The 24,369-nt window shown below is 26.3% G+C and overlaps 5 protein-coding genes across 8 annotated transcripts; 2 read left to right on the top strand and 3 right to left on the bottom strand.

The window, feature by feature from the left end:
* Positions 1–352: 352 nt before the first annotated feature.
* On the bottom strand, positions 353–5,307 carry LOC107172164 (transmembrane protein adipocyte-associated 1 homolog). 2 transcript variants are annotated; one of them, XM_089221689.1, is made up of 9 exons: positions 5,162–5,307; positions 4,721–4,881; positions 4,152–4,284; positions 3,878–4,040; positions 3,517–3,713; positions 3,385–3,445; positions 1,248–1,431; positions 1,036–1,165; positions 353–846 (listed from the first exon to the last, which is right to left on the bottom strand). In XM_089221689.1, exons 2-9 carry the CDS (start codon positions 4,840–4,842, stop codon positions 697–699), a joined length of 1,140 nt encoding a protein of 379 aa, XP_089077815.1. In that variant the 5' UTR covers positions 4,843–4,881; positions 5,162–5,307; the 3' UTR covers positions 353–696. The 2 variants fall into 2 exon arrangements, with proteins under 2 accessions (XP_089077815.1, XP_089077814.1); XM_089221688.1 differs by having other exon boundaries at positions 4,955–5,280.
* A 238-nt stretch (positions 5,308–5,545) lies between these two features.
* Positions 5,546–7,016, top strand: LOC107172161 (uncharacterized). Of its 2 annotated transcripts, none has more exons than XM_015522443.2 (5): positions 5,546–5,710; positions 6,107–6,229; positions 6,304–6,495; positions 6,587–6,751; positions 6,819–7,016. In XM_015522443.2, the coding sequence occupies exons 2-5, from the start codon at positions 6,131–6,133 to the stop codon at positions 6,945–6,947; spliced, it is 585 nt and encodes a 194-aa protein (XP_015377929.1). In that variant the 5' UTR covers positions 5,546–5,710; positions 6,107–6,130; the 3' UTR covers positions 6,948–7,016. The 2 variants fall into 2 exon arrangements, with proteins under 2 accessions (XP_015377929.1, XP_015377930.1); XM_015522444.2 differs by lacking the exon at positions 5,546–5,710 and adding an exon at positions 5,793–6,049.
* ND-B17 (NADH dehydrogenase (ubiquinone) B17 subunit) lies at positions 6,989–8,981 on the bottom strand. Its single transcript, XM_089221690.1, has 3 exons — positions 8,590–8,981; positions 7,985–8,086; positions 6,989–7,233 (listed from the first exon to the last, which is right to left on the bottom strand). Exons 1-3 carry the CDS (start codon positions 8,887–8,889, stop codon positions 7,093–7,095), a joined length of 543 nt encoding a protein of 180 aa, XP_089077816.1. The 5' UTR covers positions 8,890–8,981; the 3' UTR covers positions 6,989–7,092.
* A 646-nt stretch (positions 8,982–9,627) lies between these two features.
* Nbr (exonuclease mut-7 homolog) lies at positions 9,628–17,741 on the top strand. The gene is made up of 15 exons (XM_089221683.1): positions 9,628–9,947; positions 10,156–10,451; positions 10,591–10,731; positions 10,800–11,017; positions 11,096–11,292; positions 11,377–11,555; positions 11,614–11,803; positions 11,871–12,226; positions 12,418–12,561; positions 13,086–13,220; positions 13,973–14,127; positions 14,221–14,454; positions 14,518–14,646; positions 16,257–16,538; positions 16,617–17,741. Exons 2-15 carry the CDS (start codon positions 10,190–10,192, stop codon positions 16,752–16,754), a joined length of 2,760 nt encoding a protein of 919 aa, XP_089077809.1. The 5' UTR covers positions 9,628–9,947; positions 10,156–10,189; the 3' UTR covers positions 16,755–17,741.
* Positions 17,742–18,588: 847 nt separating this feature from the next.
* LOC107162441 (transducin beta-like protein 3) lies at positions 18,589–24,285 on the bottom strand. 2 transcript variants are annotated; one of them, XM_089221684.1, is made up of 14 exons: positions 24,136–24,285; positions 23,273–23,324; positions 21,612–21,852; positions 21,210–21,552; positions 20,937–21,133; positions 20,679–20,872; positions 20,373–20,621; positions 20,123–20,306; positions 19,924–20,045; positions 19,686–19,844; positions 19,453–19,618; positions 19,158–19,382; positions 18,962–19,092; positions 18,589–18,895 (listed from the first exon to the last, which is right to left on the bottom strand). In XM_089221684.1, the coding sequence occupies exons 1-14, from the start codon at positions 24,156–24,158 to the stop codon at positions 18,713–18,715; spliced, it is 2,469 nt and encodes an 822-aa protein (XP_089077810.1). In that variant the 5' UTR covers positions 24,159–24,285; the 3' UTR covers positions 18,589–18,712. The 2 variants fall into 2 exon arrangements, with proteins under 2 accessions (XP_089077810.1, XP_089077811.1); XM_089221685.1 differs by lacking the exon at positions 24,136–24,285 and adding an exon at positions 23,958–23,983.
* Between the last annotated feature and the right edge of the window lie 84 nt (positions 24,286–24,369).

Genomic DNA, 24,369 nt, shown 5'->3' with positions numbered 1-24,369 from the left:
ATCAAATAGGCAGTCTCCTTAATTTTAATATTAAACATAATAATACTTAACTATATGTTTAGTATTGATTGCAGTCGATATATTTTGATCTGTAAGATTTATAATAAAAAAATGTAAAACCATAAAATAAATAAGGAGTTAAATAGATGAAAGGTACTATATTTAGTCATCGATTATAAAATTAATCAATGCTAATATTTACAATTAAAGGGTTAAGAATAAAACTTGATCTAAATCATATATTCATATTTTTTAAATTAGGTTTATAATATATTATATACATACTATATGATTTATTTTGTGTACGTTTTAAATTTATTATTGTGCAAATTAAAGGAATAACTAGGTGTAATTCTCATAAATAATATATATTGGATATTATAGTTTAAACAAAAATAAATCACAATTTATCGTACTATAAAATTATATAATACTCCACAGAAAGTTATAAATTTAGAATAATAATAAAATAATAATAAAAAAAAAGATCTCAGAAGATTAAGTAACAATTAAATAATTGAGTAATTTATAATTGTGACGGTAATTTCACTAATTAATTAAATTGACTAAATTATATTTTAAAAATATATTATAAAATTATCTATTACACAACTTAATCAACTAGGTAGTAAAAATATTAAAATATTAAAGCAAACACAGGAACACCAGAAAAATATTTTAAAACTATACACATTATTACTTTTTTTGTTCTTCAATGTCAATAGTTTGCTCATCCATGCTATAACCAGTAATGCTATCAGGACTTTGTAATGATGCATTATACAACGGATTTGCTATTTGTCTGTCACTAACAGAAAAACGAGTGTTGTTGTATATATTATCTGTCTGTAAAATAATAATAGTAAAAAAAAAAACATTTAGCAGGAAAATATCAAATGATAACACTTGACATACAACTAATAATAAATATTGTGTTGTCTAAATGTATTTTAATAAGCTTTAAGTAGATCTCAAAGAATTATTAAGCTTGTTTAGTGCCAAAGTTAATAAAATAATCATTCTTTTTGTATTTACCTGATAAATATAGTCTGAATCAGTTTTTAAAGATGAAAATGAAGGTTGATGAGGTAATGATACAGTATCTTCTTCAACATGATCATCGTTTTGTGCTTTATAAGAAAACATAATGCTTGATTGAGATACACTAAGATAAAATAAATTTCATATTAATAAATTATTAAACTGTATAGTGATTATATCATTTTTTAACTTAAATTAATATTTACCTGAAGAATGAGCTCAAAAATGTTATGTAGACTAGAGGTGTGAATAGTGTAAAATATAGAAATGTTGTTACATCAACAATACAAAGTCCTTCTGTAATTTTTAGTAACAAAAATGCACAGCCAATAGAACCAATACCATTTAATTGTGCTAAAAGTGATACATATACATAAAATGACCGGTTTACTGAAATATAAATACATAAATTGTTAATCTTTAGGAATAAATACACAATAATAAAATACTGAAAATATGTTTTTATCGATAATTATTATAACAATATTAAATTACTTGAGTTTTATGCAACCAATAAAAAGTATTACAAGTTTAAAGTATGATGAAATATTATATTTTTAGGAGATTTTCATTTCCAATAACAAGAATTTTAAAGTACTTAACATATTTCCAATAAATTAAAGGATTTATAGTTTTTTTAAATTAAAACAGAATCCAAATAGATACCAAAATTAAAACAGAGCAGAGTTTAAGTATCTTAAAAGCAACTTAGGGAATACACTAGGAGTAAGATTATTTATGATCTGGGATGATATGTCATAGAATTTTTCAATTTTAATACAGTGAAATCTCAGCACCTCTAAGTTTATGTAGGTATATCAATTTTTTTTCAGTCAATCATTCATTTGATAATTTAAATTATCTCAATAACTTAAAGTTTTGATTTGTTGTATTTTTATTTTTTTTGATTTCTTGTGACTGAGGTATCGAGGGATTCCACTGCATATATTATTATTTAATTATTTAAAAATATCTTATTATGACACAAGTTTAAGTTTAAAATTAAAAACTTAGAACATAGCTATAATTATATGCTCATAATAATATTATAGACTGAAGTAGTTTACCTTTATCATCTACCATAGGGATGGCAAACCTATATCACGCGTGTGATATCCCAATTTAAATATTATTCATAATTTTTACTTTACTTTCCAAAAAAATTAATGATAATTTGAAACTATTTTTAACTTATTATTGGAATATATCGTTAGATATTGTAATCTGTACTTTCCCATTCCCTAAGCTCAAAAACGAAACGATTTGATTATCAATAAATTTGTTTATCGCGTATACGTTAACAAACATAAGTACAACAGAACAGTCCACAGTCATCAACAGATAGTTTCGGATGTCTTACACGACGACTATTTTAACCAACCTATTCAATATTGTTTCAGGCTTACTCACTATAATTCACGTTTAACCGTTGGCAGTTTAATACCATTTCTAAATTTATAGAATAAAGATGTTCAAAAAATTTAAACTGAATCCAGAAAAAAGTGGTAGTGGAAGATTATTCCACGAACAGTGGACAGTGGATTTTGGTGTAATTCAAAACAATAATAAGGTACTATGTTGCTTGAGTAACAAAATAGTTGTAAGCCGTAGTTCCAATTTTAAGACATTTCGAGACAGTTCATAATAACATATATTCTCTATCGGCTGAAGAAAATTTAGAATTGATTTATCAAAAAGTAAAATTTTTTGGAAGTCAATCAAACAAATTTAAAGTGGTATTCAAACAAAATAATAATTTATTAGCCGCTAGTTATTCTGTGTAGCATTGCATTCCGCAGCATGGTAAGCCACTTTCTGACTGAGAATACTTAAAAGAAGTTTTTGTAAAGGCGTCTAACATTTTGTTTCACAATTTTACTAATAAAAATGATATAATAAAACGTAAATGTTTATTATTATTTTTTAATAAAAAAAAAAAAGTCTGCTAAGTTTCTGACGCGTGAAGTAAATAAAATCAAACCAAACATTTTGATTTGACACGCAGTTATCAAAAGGTTCGCCATCCCTGATCTACCATATGTTGAGATGTAAAAGAAAATTATTGATAATTATATTATATGCACCTAATAATAATATAATAACCTCAATTATGTATGCAATGCACCATAGAGTAAAATGGGCATTGTAAATTAAGTACATCTGTTGTACTATTAAACTACTATTTTTTACTATGTGTGAATTCGGTATATGACTAGGACAGGTAAAGGTACAATATAACTTAAAAAATAAATATGTTCATAATTATTTTTCTTCATAAAGAAACTAAAGACACGTGGGTAGCTAATGAAACCTTTCAATACTAATAATAACAAAACTATTAACCTGGTAATGCAAGTTTCTCTCGAAGTCTAGTTTGAGGCAATACCAATATGAGCAAATATAGCTGTAAAATAAAATAAATAAATAAATAATGATGAACAAAATTTAAATCAGTTCATATATTTAATATATTACCATAGTAAAAATGACAGAACTAATCAACCAAAAAACAATACCACCATGACCAAATAAATTTAAATCCTTCGAATTGATTCTAAAAATGGAGTCTGGCATAAAAATTTCCAGTGCTCCTTGACTAACAGAATAAGCTAATGAAATAAATGATGTTGTAATTAGTACATATCTTATACTGCTTCTACTTTCCATATGACCTGTAATGAACATAAAATTGGTAACTAAATCTCAGTTGTTTAACAAATGACTAACTCATTTTTGTTTTATTTTAATAATTTATTAATTATAATATAAATAGTGGTAGTTCTACTTAAATTATTCAAAACTCCTGAAAATTAAGAATATTTATTGTTTTACTAACCAAAAGCTAAGGCAAATACTACCACACTCATTTCAGTAGCCAAAAAGAAACATTTGACTAAAATCCAAAGAGTAATATTGATGGAATCAGCAGCCAAATTACTAAAATTGAGTGTCATTGATATTAGGCATCTTAGTATACTTGTAAATACATTGAATAAAACCTAAATATATTGTTAAATAACTATTAGTAAAACTGAAAATTTTGTAAAAAATATGATATCATCATTTAAATAAACAAATGTTTTATAAGAATAATAGTACAAATTGTTTACCAAACAGTAGAATGTAAAAAAAATAGGACTATTAGCAGCTCGTAGTTTTAATCTGGCACGACTAAACTTGGTCACTAAGTACATCATGAATATTAGGTTAGGAATAAGTATTACTACATCCCATACACGAACGCTATAAAATAACACAATAAACACATAAATTTACATATTATTCTTATTCACATGGTAAATTATTATCACTTAATATTTGAATAGTAATTATAATTAATTAGCTAATTAAACTACATTAATATAAATTACCTAATAAAAGTTAATATTGCATTTTTTACTTGGTTATATAATCAAATGGAGAACAAAAGAGCTAAATTTGGAAAATGGATTTAAAAGTATTTTGTCAGAAAAAAATTACCCTTACTCATTTAGGGAAGACACTACAGTTTACACACTACTAAATACTCGTAAATTTCAGGTCTATCATATTATATAGAAGATAATTACAACAAATATTAATCTTTGAAACTTATTTGAACAATCTAGTTAACATATCTAACTATATAAGCCAAATAGATACTTATACAATTATTATTTAATAACTAATTATGTCTTACTTGATACTTGGTATTTCCATGTAAAGAACCAGCTTACATACATGTTCTTCGTCTATTGAAGTACTGTTGCTCATTGAAGTAGTTGACAATCTATTTGTTTCTAAACTCTGAGGATCTCTCATAACTAGTCAATTTTATTGTCAGATTAATTATTAATTCAGCTGAAACATTCAGTTTTAATACAATAGGTTAATAGATTTATAAACAACTATGGTATTACTTGATATCTATTACCTGGTTTAACAAAAAATTATCTTTTACAACATGAAATATGTATTTGATATTAAATAGCTTAATTTGAATGTATTAACAATTAATAAGCTATTGTATCAAATTTGAATTGTGAATTAATTACAGTCTAATGATAATACTTGCTTAATTTCCTCCCATAATTAAATAATTTTAACAGTAATTGTTTCATTAAGCACACACGTAACATACCAATATAGGATACTGACATAATGTTCTGCATTCACTACATATCGTTCACATCTCTTACATTTGTCATTCACAATATTGAATTTTATGTATTAGTATTATTATACAATATTATTTCGCAAGAGAGAAAAAATATTATCTTTAAATGATAAGCCGATCAATTTTTTGTTGTTTTAAAGTTGATAAAAAAATATCATTTTATACAGTGTAACCAAAATAAAATAATTCTCAATATTTAGAATGGTATGAGGAACCTTTAATTTGGTGTCCGGCACTCCGCCACTCCGGCGCTAATATTGACGGCCTGCCCAATTATACATACCATAGAATTCTATGTACATACCAATACGAACCATTATGTTACCACAGTTTATCATATTATCTTGGTTCGTGGGGCGTAGCCTAGAATGTTAATTCTACCTACTTCAAGTATTGGTATTTGGTATTCGGTAAACAATAAACAACATTACGAATTTCGGTTTCAGAATTTAAATTAACTGCTATCTTTGAGACGACTGTCCAGTGACCAGTACTCCAGTCACCACTTCACCAGTGAGTGTTCATTTTCATTGTGATTGCATTGCAGACATTACAGTCTCTTCTATTCATATTTAATATGATATAGTAATATATTATATTATTTAGTATTCACTATTGTTATTTGTTTAATATGAGTACTGATTGCTATTATCTTGCGGTTAAATTAAATGTTTGTAAGACGCAACTCATAGTGTACTTGTGATTTTTGCTAGATTTTAAATACTACTTAAATTCTAATTTAATAATATAATTAATGATCGTCTCATTCTACGATATGATTGATTAACCTTGCGATTCTTTTTTTAATTGCTTGAACTTTGTCATATCATTATCTTAAGTCTTATATTTCAAGTGAGAACAACAAAAAAATTTGAAACGAGTGACTTAAATTACTTTTTTTTATTTAAGTATCTTGGTCAAGACAATTTAGAAATGTCAGCAAGTAGCACTTCATCTTGGTCAGACAAAAGTGAACAAAATGTTTTCAAGTGTAGCGCTAAAGCGGCAACTAAACATCCATTTTCTATACTTGTAAGACTTGTATTAAATTATAGTATTTTGAAAAATTCCTATAAAATAATGATTCAAACAATTTTTTTAATCAGATGATTGGAAATTCCAACTGGAGTACTCAATTGACAGAAGCATTGGTTGAATATCATGAAAACAACCATATTTCTAAAATTCAAGTGCACAAGGCACAAACTGTAAAATCTGCACTTTCTACACTGTCCAATGTTTATGCAGATCTTGTGATTATTTTATTGGACATAAGTAAGAATGATTGTTTAGTTGATGTAAGTAAAAATCTTTTTTATTTCCCAATAAGTAATGACCATAACAACAATAATAATATGACTAATTTATATTTACTGATTATTATTATAGGTAGAAGTTAATTTATTAGCCCTAGAACCAGCATTATTATGTGGCAGGACAATTTTAGTTAACCCAATAAATAGTATAAAACGTAAAGATATGGGGATTTCTTATGAAAATATTGACACTCTTAAAAGAAAATATAATTTACTTATTATACATGGAAATATAGAGGCAAGTAATTATTTTTAAACATGGGAATTTTTAAAGTATTGTGTATTTTATAATCTATTTGTTTCAGGATTACATAAGTAGAATGTTTTTGGCGAGACGAATCATGGTTTATTCCTACAAAATCAATAAAAACGGTTTACCAAACATTTTAGAATTTAATTCTATTGATATGGAGCCTAGTAGACTAGCTTTTTAGTATAATTTATAAGTACATTACCAATAAAATACCTATGTAAATATAATATATAAAGATTTTATTAATATATTTTTTCTACATTTAATCTCAATTAAATAATTAGCAAGCAACAAAATAATAAAAAACAATTTAAGTTCTTGCTTCATTATATTGGAGAACTGCTGAATCCTCTATCTGCGTAATGTTTGGGTAGAGTGCGGTCTGAAACTCTTGGAAAATCTGGATCTCCTGGCACACACTGAGAACGAGATTCATGTATTCTCCATCCTGATTTTCTCTCCCAAGTCTTCACATAAAAATATAAATGTTTATTTGATCTTAGATTTTAATGGTAACAGTTATAAATTGAGGGGTGGGTGTAAGAAGGCCATTTCAACAGAAACATTAGCATGATTGTTTTTTTTTTTTTGATTCAGCAAACTATATTATAGGTAATATGTGTTAAAAATTTTAAGTAACTTACAAATAGAGCACAGGAGAAGTGTTAATATAATTATTAATCGTGTATTATGCCTTTCTTATATAGAACAATATATATTTGTTAAATATATTGATAATATTATTTTAGGTATATTTCAATGATTTAAAAATAGTATTATGATTGATAACTTGATATTTTTTTATCAGTGATTAAAAAATTAAAAGTAATTAATAAAAATTTGTCTTATTTTTTTTTTTTTTTTTTGAAATTTACTCAACTAAGAAAGTTATTTTAATAAAAAAATAAAATAATTCATAAAATGAATGTTAAATAGAGAGGGTAATTAATATTTGACGCAAAAAGGGTATTTTCATTACTGAGAAGACTTATAAAACATTAACCTTATTGAGTATTGTTAAAGAGAAGTTTAAAATGTTGGTGGTTATTATGTTATACATTTTTTTTTTGTAAGCTTGTATTACATTGAGAATTAAAATACCTAACAAAAGTAAAATGAATATTAAAAAAAAACTCTAATTTACAAATACACTATATGGGACATAGAATATTATATGATTTAAATGAGGAATTTTATAAAATTTTAACTAAAACTTACATTTGTGTTGTAAAGAACGTAGTATGTACCAGCATAAACAATAGCGAGTCCCATCAATGCTTTGCCTGTTAAAAACCGTACATTGAAAGCAGTTCTTTCGCCCTAAATGGAAAAACAATCTGATAAGTTATTGATTAATTATACATAACAAATAGTATCTACCTCATGCTAAGCTTAAATAATACCAGTAAAAAAGTTAATTTATAAAATTGTATTTGATAGAAACAGTGACTAATTAAAACTTATACAAATGTATCTTATAAACTTTAATTATGTAACTTTTTTCAAGTGATTTGGTGCACAATGCCACATAAACCATTAAGTTTCTATAAATATAAGTAGTAAATTTGGGAGTGTCTGTCATGAAACGAACATCAATATAGTAATATGACAAAGTTGTTGCATTTTCTTTATGTGACAAGAAATTGAATAAATGCAACTGCACATATAAATGAATTAATTGAAATTTAGATTATAGTAAACAAATAGGTACCCAACTACTAATTGTTTAATTATAAAAACATTTTCACTTAAAAATAACTTAATTAATTAAATAATAAATAAGTTGTTACGTTTTTATCCAATTTTTTCAATGGTATACTTACAATTTTTGGGGCCAAAAATTCTTGAAATACATTCATGGGTGCTCTGAATGCACGTCTAATTGGATTATACAATTCTTGGTACATTTCTGGGACAGCAACCGGTTCATCATGAGACAAGTGTTGGTCGTGTAAGAATTTTCTACGGAAAGCTCTTTCTTCATCTGTCATATTAGTAAGTCGTTGTCTTACAAATCTATGTCTTCCTTCCAAATCTATTGGTAATGCACCACCAGTTTCACTGGATGGGCCACTAGGGGTCACCGCCGAATTGCTACTATAAAATCTACGAAAAGCAATCATTTTTAAATTTTTCAAAAACTTAAGAAAAACGAAAATTATTTTTACAAATTCCAAAAATATTATAAAATGAAAACTTAGTCACGGATTGATAAGAATATGGCAGAAAAATAAAATGTATAAAAGGTTATCAGGTGAAAAAATGATCATATGGCATTATAGGTGACCAACATTGTTTTGAGACTGTTATCATAATGCGGGCACTGGGCAATATCATCGAGCAAAAACCACGATATGCCATAGATAATATAAATCTATAATAAATTATCTATGTGGTATGCAAGCTTTAAAGATAACATAAATCTGTGGTAAATACCAAATGGAATGGAACGAGCTATAAAAAAAATTGTCAGTCGTAGCTTAGAAAGCGTATTAATTAAGCGCAGTTTCAATAAAAAAAAAAAAACTAGTGATGCTTAAGCTATGCATTTTATTTATTTTTTTGTATAGGAGAAGTTTTTAATACCATATAAATAATAAGCACGAACATTATTTGAGGAAACTGATTTTAAAATTGGGGGTGCTAATACCCTCTAAGGCTCCCTCCCAATTTGCACCTATGCACGAAAGTATGTACAATTGGAAAATGGACGAAAGTCCAAAATAAACTACAGGTAGCGCTGAAAATATTCAACGGACCTTGTTAGTTGTTAGTGATATCGGGGGAACTTTTTGCAGCCCCCACCCAGTTATCACCCTCCCATCTTGTCGTTTCCGGTCGCGGACTGTCTATAAAAGTATAAAAAAAAATACACACATAGTTAATCTTAGTCCGTGGTCCATATCACATAAATTAACAATGATGTCTGGTCTGTGATAAAAACCTTGTGTAGTTGTGTGGTAATCACCCTTAGATAATAAAATATAACAACAATAATAATAGTTAATTCTGTTTATTATAATTTATTGTATAACAGAGTAAGATTTCATTTACTCAATATTTTGATTTTTGAAATTCAAAATCTATTCTATGAATTGTGATTCTATGACAGCAGTCGTTGAGTCGCCTCTGACGCGATAATATCAACACTCAGGTCTTTGTGGTTGACAGTTTGGTTTTGGTGAGTACCAGCCACAAGTTCTGTCGCCTTTGAAGGTGCTGAATTAGTCCGTTCGTTGAGAACATTCTTATGTGGCAATAATATTATCTTTCTGTTTGAATATCGTTAAACTTTTTGTTTATAACTAACAGTGATTTAGTTGCAGTTATTAGCTATAGTTCTCATCTCGTCGTCAATTGTTTTGCTGATTCTGTTATCTTGACATTAGTGCGTTGGTACCTACTACATCACGAAGACTGATCATGGCTGGGCGTTGGAACGAAAACAGTTGCAATGCACCAGCTTCTAACTTCACCAATTTCAGGCCTGCTGGGCCATCTTCAAACCAATCCATAAGGAAGATGAACAGTGATACTCAGATACGCTTCTCTAATTACGATTTTGGTAGCACTTCAACAACATCAAACACTTATGTTTCACCAGTCACACATTTTGAACCAGTGCAGAGATTTGAGCCGGAGGTTGAACGCATTGCCAGGCATATTCAGAGTATTTGGGCTACTTGTGAGTGTGCTTAACATAATTCTGTCATTGACTCATTTATTATTGTCATTAATGTTAAATAATATTAATTGTATACTTAAACAATTTTATTTTAGTTTACATTATTGTATGAGTTTAATTAATTTCTATTTGTTTGCAGGGAAACAAAGTAAAGTTTTAACTGATACATTGAGAAGTTTTTTTAAATCCAGTCCTGATCCGTACAACTCCTTATTGCAATTGATAAATGTCATATCAGAAGACAGACTCAAGGGTAAAGCTAGCTCAATGGCTCATACTAGTAAGTTAATTCAACATTGTTTTTTAATTACCAAGTCTATTATATTAAAACAATTTTATTAATTACAGTAACAGAAGAATTTTACAAATGGATAAAATGTAACGAAAGTGAATATGAACATGTTTTAACTGACGAATTGAAAATTCAAGCATTTAAAATGATACTTGAAAAAAAAATAAACTTAAACACGATTAACACCATTGTTAAAATTTTCAAGTGTAATACACGTTTAGATTGTATGGAAGAATTAATTAGGGAATCGATTAAACAAAAAAGATTTAAAGAGGCAAATTACAAATATTTTACAATTAAAATATTACTTGAGTGTGTCAGCAGTATTTAACATTTCTAATTTAATTTATAGGCCTGTTATGCTAGTATGAGTTTGAATATACAAGATAGATTTAGCGTAGAAGATTTTTTACTTCCATTGTTTTTTATGAATTTGGTGTGTGTAACAGAAGAATTTTTAATGACTACTCAATTTCAACAAACAGCTTTGGTAAAATATCTTGATGATCTATTAGTAGAGAATGATGATTGCTTATACTTCTTAGCTAAGTAAGGATTTTAATTATTTTTCTATATTTATATTTCAATAATCTTTTGCCAAAAATTCTCAGTAATTGGAAAATATTATTTCAGGCGTCTAAATGTTACACAATCAAATAATAATTTTTCTAATAAAAATCAAATCAAAACAAATCTATCACGAATAATGAAAAAATATAACATTCCAAACGAGTTGGCTCCTAACATTACTAGACAAAAGAAGAAGGGAGCTTTAGTATACTTGTTCCGTCGTTATCAATCTGGCGCTACTGGTAAATTATTGATTAAGGTTTATGTCTAAAGTATATTATCATAACTTTTATGTTAAAGGAATCCATGCTTGGAGAGAAATGGCGTTAGAATCAATTGGCGATGATGAAACAATGATGTTGGAAGTTGTCAAGATGTTAGAAAATTTTGGAGATATTCAAGAGTGTATTTATTTTGCCCAATTATTTGCCATTGACCCATCATTATTGCCACCATCCATACAACAAGAGTTACTTTACTGTGAAAACGCGTTAGTTAAAACATAAGAATGTATAATGTACAATTAATTAATTAATTTATACATTATTGATTGATAGGAGTGCTGGTATCAATATATCAATACCAACTGAAGAATACAATACTATAGAATATCATGACTTATCATTGCCTGATAAACAAATTCATATAATTGATTGTGCATCAAAGTTTAATGAATTTTTAGATAAAATTAACATTGAGTTATTTGATGCACATTTGGATGTTTTCGGTTTGGACTGTGAATGGAAACCAGAACTAACAAGTGATAAAAGTGATTTAGCATCCATTCAGCTAGCTACTATTGATTCAATTTACATATTTCATTTACCCCAACTGCAACCAGCTGAAAATTTTAAGCTTCATTGGCAAGAATTTTCAATGAACATATTCAGCAATATAAATATATTGAAATTAGGCAAGTACGCATCAAATATTAATCAATATTCGTTTTAATATTTTTATAGTTTATTATTGTTAAGTCGAGATGAAATACCTATAGATTTTTAAATTTTTTATTTTTATCTTTTGTTGTATGACTTAATATGTTAAAATTGTTGTTAGTTGTGTAATTTTTAATTATTCATTATTTATTATTATTTTTATCAGGTTTTGAATGGAAAGGAGATGCATCAATGATTAGATCTTCGTTACCAATTGATAATATACAACTCCACGGGCCTGGTTTTGTTGATATTAAGTTGTTATGGAAAGAACTAGAAACCAAATGGAATTTTCAACTTCCGTTTCAAAGTACATATAAATTCATTATAAATGCTGCAATTTTATATTTATCCTCAACAGGATGTTAACACACTCTTTATTTTTTCTCTGGCCTACCCTCTACATAACAAATTTGTTTTTAGAAAATCAACCTTGTGCTGCTAACTTAACTATTATAATTAATTAAAGTACTTATAATGTATTTATTTATACTCAAACTTCAAATTTTGAAAATTATTTGTGGTTTTACATCAACCATTTCATGCTGTTTTAATGTATATGCAAGTTTTGTGTATGTCAAATATTATTTAAATTAAAAAATGCTCATATTCAATATATAAATACGTATAATATTAAGGAACTTTAAGTTTGAAAATAAATCAATTCACTTTAATACTGGAGTTTACATCACATGGTTGGTTCTCCTGCATTCTAATTTGTTATAATATTCTGCATTTGTCAGATAGAGAACAATAGTGGGCTGACATCCTAGTCAATATATTTATATTTGGTTAAAAAATATTAGTTTATGGTTAATTTAATTAATGTTTTAGGTCCAAATGAAGACATAACTTATAATAGTCTTTCCGATTTAGTAAAATTATGTTTTGGAAGGCCATTAAATAAGACTGAGCAGTTTTCAAATTGGGAAAAAATACCATTACGTTCAGATCAAATTAAATATGCTGGTAACTATACTGAGAGATTTATTAAATGTAAAATACTCATTGTTTTTATTTTATTAAGCACTTAACTTGAAACTATAACAAATTTATATTAGATTTTTTGTTTTTATACTATATTTATCATTTTTTTTAACCTACCTAAAGATTCATAAAAAAATAAATATATTTCAAGATAAATTGTTTAATTTTTTTTTTAACCTAGTAAAGCAACTATTTACAAAACAAATTTGAAATTCATGTGAATGTAATTGCATATTTGACTCAAATTCCCCACATATGATTTTAAATATTTATAAGTAATACTAAAAGTTAGAAATTATGTTTTATACATAAAAAAAAATAACAATATTAAATAATTAACATTAAATTAAAAATGTAAAAGACAAAAAGTATACATTAGAATAGTGGTTCCCAAACTTATTTTTTTCTGCAGTGTCCTTTTTTTTGGACCATATATAGCTATAATACCCTGCTATGAACACCATAAAAGACTGAACAAATAAATTCTATACATTTTATATTATTTATTATGAGCCATAGGGCTATAGACCGCGGTGCACTTAGAATGTGCTTGCGATGCACAGTTTGGGAACCGCTATACTAAAAAATTATAATGGTAAACAATATTTTTTTTTCAAATTTTGTGACTTAACCTGTTAATGTCTTAAGTATTGCTATTAATCAACAATATTAAAAAAAATTGTCATATTAGTTAAAAAAGAATAATATTTGAATTTAATTTATTTAATTTTCAGCTCTGGACGCTTATTGTTTATTAGAAATTTACAATTTATTCAAAACAAAATGTGAAGCCAACAATATTCCATTTGATGAAGTGTGTCACAAAATATCAAATAATGAACATCCAGATATGTTGAAACCTAAACCAAAACATAAAAAACATAAATATGTATGTAATGAAAATAGTAAATTAATTTAACTTATTAACAAAAGTATAAAACATATAACATTGTGTCATAAATTTATCTATTTTTGATTTTAGAAAGTGCCGACTACTAATATAAAATCCAAGTCACCTCATACTCATGTTTCTTGTGTTAAGCATTTCAAATTTTTGGTACCATACACATTAGAGAAACTAGCTGAACGTTTACGTAAATGTGGTATTAGTACTTCCATTGTTGAAAGATCAAAAATTAACGATTGCCATCATATAGTGAATTTAATCAAAACAGACAATTTACATTTTATTGCTTTTGGACATGCATTTTCAAAGGTAAGCTTATTATATTAAATACCAAAAAAAAGAACATAACTATGAATCAACTTTTTTCTATAGGTAGCTGAACAATTACATGCTGGTCAATGTTATTGTGTTCAAAATCATAATTTGGATGACCAAGTACAAGAAGTGTTGAATTTTTTCAAAATTGTTGTGAAAAAAGAAGATCTGAATAGCCGTTGTCAGGTAAAGCAGTATAAATATTTAAACGAACTCTAAGTCTAAGGTCAGGAATTTTTCAACCATTTTAGATAGAAAGTTAGATTTAATCTTTTGATCTCAAAAGTATTAAGAAATGTAAAATTAATTATGATTTTTGTTTTAAATTTTAAATCAATGTTGTCTGCGAGTTGAAGATTCCTGTTTTGAAATAAATATTATTTTCAATTGAAATATATAAATACTCACTCAATATAATTATTTTTGATACAGTATAATAATATAATTAAATTAATTATTTCAATTACAGAAATTGATATAAAAAAATGATTAAACTGTGTATTATATTACCATCATTTATATTGAACTGCATATATTAACTACAGCAGTGGTCCCCACTATGCTCGTGCATACAATGAATGTCTCTTTTTATCTTATTATTTTTATTTATTTTATTATTATTATTAAGAGTAAAGGCTTTGACAGCAGAAGTCGTTAGCCTGTGCTATTTATTTTATCTTTCTATTTTAAACTTAGATATAAGCTCTACATCGCAATTAATACTTTTTGTTAGATTTTGTTCAAAAGATAATATTATTAAGGAAGACTTTTTTAAAGTCTTATCGATGAAGAGCCAAACTCGTGGCGTGGACTATTTTGAAACAATTTCTACATTTTTTGAAAAAATAAAATAGATTGGAAAAATTTAATTTCCATATATATGATAAACAGTTGTCCTTAAATGGTTTGAATTAATTCTTATCTTGTTACTCTTATTAAGAATAAAATTTAAAAACCAAAATTAATCAATTTTGTCCATAAACATCAAAACAACATTTAATTAAATAAATTAATCAAAAATGAAATTAAAAAATACCAATATCAATCTAATAATTTACTATTTTAATAAATATAACATTTGTGTCATTAATGTATTTTTTCCTACAATACCCTTTTCTAACAATATATTAATGTTGGCCAATGTATCGGTATCGTGGGTATTTTCTGAATAATTTCGATATTGATATCTAAAAATATTGCGATATCGGCTCGAAACAATAAAATTGACGGATATTCACTTTTATAACTTTTATCTACTATTTTTTTATAGTTACTAAATTATAGAATATTACAATATATTTCAAATAAATAGTTCACCACCCTAAACAATTTACTATAAATTCAGTGCCGGTTGTTAACTCGCGGTGAGACCTCGTAATTATTTAAATACAATATATTAAATTCATAAATTATTTATTTAAAATAAATACTCGATGAATACTTTTCAGTTAGTACAAAATAATTTATATTTGATAATTAATTTACACTCATAATATATTAACATAACTTGTGATTATATAAAAATTTAAATCAATATTAATATCGGAAATATAGATACAATATTGATTATTAAAATTATATCGTTGGCCAACACTAATATATATACATATAATCTTTATATTTTTAATTATTGTGATTAAAAATGTATGTGGCCTGCAAATAATTTTCAAAAATTACTTTTGGCCCTTTCTAAATTCCTAGTGAGGACCGCTGAACTACAGTAAATACAGAGAAAGTGTGTATTACATTCTCATCCCTATTAATATTATGTACTGTTTACATTCTTATCGTTTCAGATTTGTAACAGTGACAGTTATGAGATTGTTAACAGCTCAGTTATGAAACAAATTTATGATTCTGTTAACATAATGCAAAATCAAAGAGCTGTTAGATATAGACCACCATCTATTGATGAAGATTATGAAGAAAATTATTTTTATGAAGATGAAGATGACTCGGAAGATGAAGGAACAAATGTTCCAATTAATGCAAAATGTTTGACCAATAATTCATCTAAGCCCAATGATCTTCATAGTAAACTTATTAGTGGATATACTAATGGGGATTCAATGATTGATGTAAATATTAAATAAGTCATTACATAGCTATTTAACTAAATGCAGTATTTGTAATAGTTTTTAATTATGACATTTCAGGTAAAACCACTATCGGCCGATATGTTTAAAGATCAAAGTCGATTATTTTACATTTGTAACAGTTGTGGTTCAGTTAGGTGGGATAACTTACAATGGGAAAGTGCACTTGGTAGTAGCTTAGGGATGAAGTTTAAATGAATTATAACATTATAAAACATGTGTAAAAAATAATCATTTTCCGTATAGTTTGGTATTTTAAAAATAACTAAAAAGTTCAACTTAATTATAATTATCCTTTTAATTTTTAGTGTTCCATAGGCTATGGGCTTACTATCTCATATAATTCTGTTTTACCTGCATAAGAATTAAGTTTTGTCTATAAGAGGAGTTGGCACACTATTTGTTTTCTCTCTCTGGCACACGCTCAACATGGACAAAACTCATTTACGCATGATTGTTTATTCATTGTTTTTAAGTAATCTTAGAGTAAAATCACCCATTACAAAAAAGATAGAGAACAATGTTTTTGAGGGAATGATATATCAATAACATAATTTACTGTTATTTGATTTTGTACTCAACTTTCTAAATTAACAATAACATTTTATTAATTTAAATTATGTTTAAATTGTTTCGAAACAATATTTAGACAACTCAATATGTCATTCCCTCAAAAATATTTTCTTTTCTCTTTTATAATGGATAATTTTACTCTAAGATTACTTAAAAACGATGCTGTGTAAATGTGTTTTGTCCATGTTGAGCGTGAGCCAGAGAGAGAAAACAATTGGTGTGCTGACACAGACATAATTAATCATTTAACACATTTTTTTTATTCTTATTCAAAATAAGAACATATTTGCGCTGAAACCAGTGTTTTCGGCGGTAGTCAGGCAATGCACGTCCGTTAACCCTGCCAAGTACCATCCATATATCTGCTGTGTAGTGAAAGCTACAATCAACAATCAAATTAGATCTTATTTTAATCAGAGTATAGTTTTCCTAATTTTTCTTTTATAATCAAATTTAAAAATTAACTGTGATCCTTTTTGTATAATTTATGACTTTTTATAAATATATTAATTTATGTTGAGCCTTTTTATGTGATTTTGTAGTTTTAAAATGTGTAAACTTATATATATTATGTAACATAATTAATAAATTATCGTACATTGTCAGTGTTTATATTTGCCATTTATATTTATTTTTTCCATGTGATAAAAAATGTTGAACTAATTATTGGATATTGTAAAATAAAATACTATAAAAATACTTCCGTTAAAAATATATGTATTCAGTATATCAGATAAAATAGATATTTTCAAATAAATTGTTATTAACTCATACATATGTATAGACCACAGGACCACATGGAATTTTTTTATTCTGATGATGAAGAAATAAACAAATTATGATAATGGTATTTACTATTTTTACTTTTTTAGTCATAAAAAAATTGTATAGTATAAAAAATTAAAGAGTTATATTAATGAAAAACAGAAGAGAAACGTGAGCGCCTTCATTTTAATAAGCAAAACAATTTTTTTTCTAAATATATTTATTAAGAGTAGGCAACTGCACTAGTGCAGTCTCTATCTCCTGATTAGTAAACCCGAACAATTACTCACAATAATAAGTTTATGGACATAGGTTTTTTACCTCAGTTTTTAAGTGCAAAGTTTTGTTCACCAGTTTACCATAATTTTGATATTAAGGTCGGTTGATCTAATATTAAACTTTTAGGTAAGAAAATTATGTGTTTTATCGGTCGGTGTTTTAGGATATTTTAATTTTTAATTGAATTATGAGCATTTTCGTATATTAATAAGTAGTTATAACTCACTTGAAAATAAAAATTATGTTCTTACCTAAAAGTTTGATAGTAGGTAAATCCACTCTAATATTAAAACTAAGAGCATACTATAGAAACTGGTAAACAACAATTTTTTCGTATGTGTTTAATATGGAGAGAACACATTCAGCTAACAACATCCTCTTCATAACTACATGGGTATACATTTGAAATCCAAAATTAAGCAATGTACCTTTTCGGATTTTTATTTAATCTTGTAATAAATAATGGAATAAAAGATATAATCATAGATTACGTAATTTTAAATTATAATTTACAGATAAAAAACAATATTATTTTATTATTATTTATTTGATAAATGAGGAGCCATGCAATTTGTTGTATAACGCAAAAGTTGTAAATTTGTCATTAGTGTGGTTAGTCGTCTATAGTGTCGTTCACTGTACGCCATTAATCCTTGTAATTTTTCTTGATTAATAGTTAATTTTCCAATCATGATGTCTTCTAGCAGAATATTTAAAACAAGCTAAAATACATTTTTAATTATAGATAAAAGTTAAACTGTGGACAAATAAAAATTGTTGATAAATACTTGTGCTGCAAGACAATATTTTCCATTGCTATTCCAATCAACAACATAATTCAAAAGTCTTTCTTTCTGTTCTTGATTAATATTTTTAAATACTATTTTTAAATCTTGCCCTTGGCCTTGTTTAGATAAAGCTATAAACATAGGAAAGTTCAATTTCATTAATAAAACAAATGTTAACCATTAGATGTACACAAACTTTGTATTATCTTAAGTGCTGTGTTTGGCCTTTCTAAAGTGATGGACATTTTAAGTGCTGGTAACAATTGTTCATTTTGTAACAAGTTTTGTAGTTGTTGATCTTGTAATGCTTTAGTTTGGTTAGCAGCTGCTTCAGAAATTCTCACTTCTTCAGTACGATCATGCCAAACGACTAATCTTGAATCAGTACCTCCAGTCACCATAATCGAACCATCATCCACAACTTGAAAATTAATTATTAAATACTAACTAGTAAAACCAATCATGAAATTAATAAAATGTATTTTACTCACTTGATAAGGCCCACACTTTAGATGAATGTTTGTCAAGTGTAGAAATACATTCACTAGTTTTTAGACACCAAATTTTAACTAGCCCATCACCTCCACAACTAGCTACTTGGGTACCATGATTTAAAAAGCTTCCTTTTAATACTGATGAATCATGACTCTCCAGTGTCTAAGTATAAATTTATAAATTATTAAAATATAACAAATATGAATTCATTAATATTTTTTCTCTTTACTTTAAGACAAGAATAATCAGCCATAGACCATATTTTTAAAGTAGTATCTGCTGAGGATGATAACAGTACTTGATCTATAGGAGAAAAACGTACACACCATACACCTCGCTTGTGGCCTCTGCATATTCCAAGAACTGACAAATCATTTGCAGACCATATCTATTCACAAAACAATATAAACATAATGCTATTTAGAGTATTTTGTAATAGTTAAATATAAAGTAATTGGCTTAATTACTTTAATTAATTTGTCCTGTGAGCCAGTAGCAATTGTCTGATAGTTAGGTGCTATGCAAATACTATTTATATCTTTTTCATGTCCAACTTCAGTTAATTTGACATTCAATATATGTTGTTCATCTTTTAAAAAAAAATTATTAGAGCATTAATGAAATATTTTTAACAAAATAATTATTGGTTTTTTCTTTTGTTTTTACCATTTTTGAATGTTTTTGGGAGTTTCCAAAGTTTTAATGTAGTATCTGAACTAGCAGAGACAATAAACTCTAAAGATTTAGAAATGGCTACTGTATTTATTACACTTGTATGGCGGGATCCAATAGCAACACATTTAGCTGTCCTGCTAACATTACAATATAACCATACTCTAATGCTATGATCCTAAATATAAATTGTATACAATAATAAAATTTAAAAGATAATCAAATTAATCAATTATAGTCTTACTTTACTGCTGGATATTAAGAAGTTTTTATAAGAAGCTAAACATAATACTGTATCTGTATGACCCTTTAGCTGTTTACAACAAACTCCAAGTTCAACTTTATCAATTTCACAGTGGTCGTCACTTTCAATTTTTTTTTTATGCCATGGAAATATGTAAATATCACAGCTATTAATAGCAACAGCTAAACTACGACTGCATTCATTACCTAAAAGTGCAACATCAAGAATTTCATCATTTGAACCAATCAGCTGAAAAAAAATAATTATTAGTTTTTAATTTATTAATAATTCAACTAATTAACAAACCGTTAATTTGGAACTCCGAGGCCCAAAACTTTGTAATGTGATTGTGTTATCAGCATAACAAATTGCTAGTGTAGACAGAGTTTCATTAAAAATCATATTAGTTATGCTTTTTGTAGATTTTATAGATTGACCATCAGCATTACATTCTTTAAAAATGGGAACATTATTTTTTACATCCCATATATGTAACTCGCCTAAATGTTAAATATTATTAGTAATTGACATGGGATAGTTTATAATATAAAGAAATGTAGTAACCATTTTCTCCTCCGACAGCTACACAAATACCATTAGGAATGACATGAGTATTTTTTAATTCATCATCCAAATCTTGAAGATAAAAACCTTCTTCAGGTAATACTACCATTGTTTCCAAACAGTCATATAGGGCTACCATTTTTAACTGTAATTTTGTTTCTAGGTCCCATAAAATAATAACTTTGTCTCTGCCACAACTTTATAATAAATAATACAATAAAAATAAAACAGAATATTAATATATAAAAATTAATTAATGTATTAAACAATTACCTTATAAGATATTGTTTTTTGTAGAATGCTAATTCTGTTACAGTACTAAAATGTCCTTGTAATTTAAATAAATGCTTCCCATCATCACAACTCCATACATGGATTTCACATTGTAAATCAGCAGCAAACAGCCAATATTTAGAATTTAGAAGTTGCAAATATTTTAGGGCACTTATGTTACCTTGTGCTCCATGCAATGCATATAAACAATGAGCTTTTTCTGATTGCCACAATCTTATAATAGAGTCAGTCCCTCCAGATGCAATGATTTGATCACTAGTAATAGCTAATTTTATAACAGGGCCTTTATGAAGATGACGCCACGATTTGGTTAATTTTTTTTCTAAACATCAAAATATATTAAAAATGTTATTAAAATATAATTACTAATTATCATTTTACCATTAAAATCCCATGTACATAATAAACCACTCTTGTGAGAAGTTATTAGATTTTTACTAGTTGGATCTAAAGTAAATGTAATTACAGAATCAGTGCACTCGTCTTCCTCATCTTCTTCATCACCAGTTTTATCAGATCCAGTACGTTGAGGTAAAGTATCAACTAATGTAGTTGTTTCAATATCCAATATTGAAACTCGAGGACCACATTGACATAATAAATTATGACCATCTGGGGTCCACTAAAAGGTATAAAAAAATATTTAATTTATGTATTAGTTATAGTAAACATACATAGATATATAAAAAAAAATGATGACATATGATATTCGTATTTATAATTTGTTTTATGAGAAACCAATTTTTTTTTTTTACAAATTAATGTATTTAAGAATAGTTCTCAAGTAACTTGACCATATATTTTTTAGAATATAAATTTTAAAAAGCGGGTAAGTTGTGGATGTTGCTCTGCTGCATAGAAGGTTACAAGTAAGTTACTGTAATGGATGAAATTAAATTTGAATCCAATGATATTATATCATTGTATACGAAAAACGATTCTGAGCGGAGACGGTTTATCTGTATAGGATACATTATAGATTATTATTATTTATTAAAATATTTGACTTTCCAGTAAACATTTTTTTTGTTAAACCTCATAAAAATGTAATTTGACTTCCTGGTAGACATTATTTTTTTGATAAAGGTAGACAAACTTATAAAGAATCTTGCATTATATTTTCAAATCTTAGATTTAAAAACAAATTTTTTTTATGAATTTCTAGCTTAAAATAATTTGCAAATTTTCGTGATTTCAAATATTTTATCAAAATTCAAACTTTGAATGCTTATAAAAAAAATTGTGACGATGAATTTCTTTAATTTTTCAACTGAAATTGTAACAATATTGTTAAGAGCCTTGTATTAAATTTTCAAGCTTTCTACCTAACAAATACATTTTTATCGATATTAATTTTAAAAAAAACTAATAATGATCGAAAATTGCATATGCCTATAAATATTAAACTTAAGTCAGAATTTTTTTAAATTTCATGGTGGATAGAACATTCTTATATAAACATTTTGTGAAAATTGCATGCATCTAAAGTCATTTGTTTTAAAGTTACCTAAAAAACCAAAATTGATAGTACGTAAAAATTCCTGTTTTTTCCTTAATTTTATTTAGTTTGTTTATCCCGATTATTTAGAAGAATATTGAGAATTTTTTATTTTTGACCACCTAAAGCACCAACTAGATTCACTTTCTGATCTAACAAATACTGAAGTCAAAATTCGATGCATTTTTAGTGCCCCAAAACGTGATGACAGACACAAAAAAATATTCAAAAAAAAACAAACACACATCATGATAAAATCAATACATTCCTGGCTCTGCTCAGAATTTAAAACAATTAGAATGAATATGAGGAATTAAAACATTTTGATACTGATTACATTTCAAATAAATTACAAAATATTTAGATTTTGTAATGAAAACATAATAATTCATTTAGTATACTAAAGCAAAAATAAAGCATTAAAGTATACAATCAAAAAACTTTTTAAATATAAAAAATATTGATGAAGTATACGACTGTTAATTACAATTTATTTAATTAAAAACTAGATGAATTATATTACTAAAATTAAAATGCAAATTACTTCAATGTGACCTCCAGTGTAAAATTCTTTTTGCACATACTCAGGTTTAAATCTGTAATATAAATAAAAATAACTGAATAAATAATATATAACTTGTATAATCCATAATTTTGATTGAATAAATTGTATTCAGCTAATAAAAGTTGATTCAAACATGATTGCAGGCTGGTTTATATTTGCATAATTTTATTAAAATAATTAAGATAAGATGATAATTTATTTGACAAAATTGAAAATTTATATACCCCTAGATTGTCTCAAGTACTTACATCTTTTTTGGTCACATCTTACAAACAAATTATAATATTAATGTTGTCAAATTAAAGCGTTTAAGAAATATATATATATATATTATTGATAACAGATTATTAAAATACTATCATAATTATCATTTATAGGCAAATAAACATTGTGGAATAAGGAATATGAATAGGTTAAAGGTTTATTGATAGAAATATCATATTATATGTGGCCAACAAATCCTAATAGGTTTCTATTTAACGTTTACTGTTTAAACTAGTGGAAATATGTAATATATAGCAATAAAAAATGTAGTAATTCAGGTTTGAATCAAATCATATAAAAATAAATATAATAGTAAAATAGTTGTATTGTTAAAAAAAAAAACTGTTTCCTTAAATCAAATCCAAAAAACCAGTTACGCAGGACTGTCTCAAATACTAACGTTCTAAGCATAATAGTATGCACATAAATAAATGATAAACTATTGAGCTCTAATTGTCGTTTAAAAATGAATATGACTATAAAATAGATAGTATGGAAACATGAAACTGGGAATATCCAGAAATATATAACTATGTCATCTAGACATTTTCATACGTTAAATATTTTATGAAACTTACAGTTCTCTTAACTTAATTGACATGATTGTAAATCGTCAATAAACTTGAGTAATAAAAATAACTTAAATTTTAGCACGTGTTCTAACTATACGGTATGTCATATTATCACAGAACAATACTATTATGATACTTTTGCAGCTATCGTAATAAATAATAAATATTGTTATCATAGATGCTATGCTACTGATAACAAATTACATTGGCAGCAGTTAAACCAGAGATTGACCACCAAGC

Source organism: Diuraphis noxia, unplaced genomic scaffold, assembly GCF_037042655.1.
Source record: "Diuraphis noxia isolate RWA-SAM2 unplaced genomic scaffold, SU_Dnox_SAM2 contig0002, whole genome shotgun sequence".
Lineage (NCBI taxonomy): Eukaryota > Metazoa > Arthropoda > Insecta > Hemiptera > Aphididae > Diuraphis > Diuraphis noxia.
Note: the sequence above shows the minus strand (reverse complement) of the source record. Positions and strands in the feature narration are given on the sequence as shown.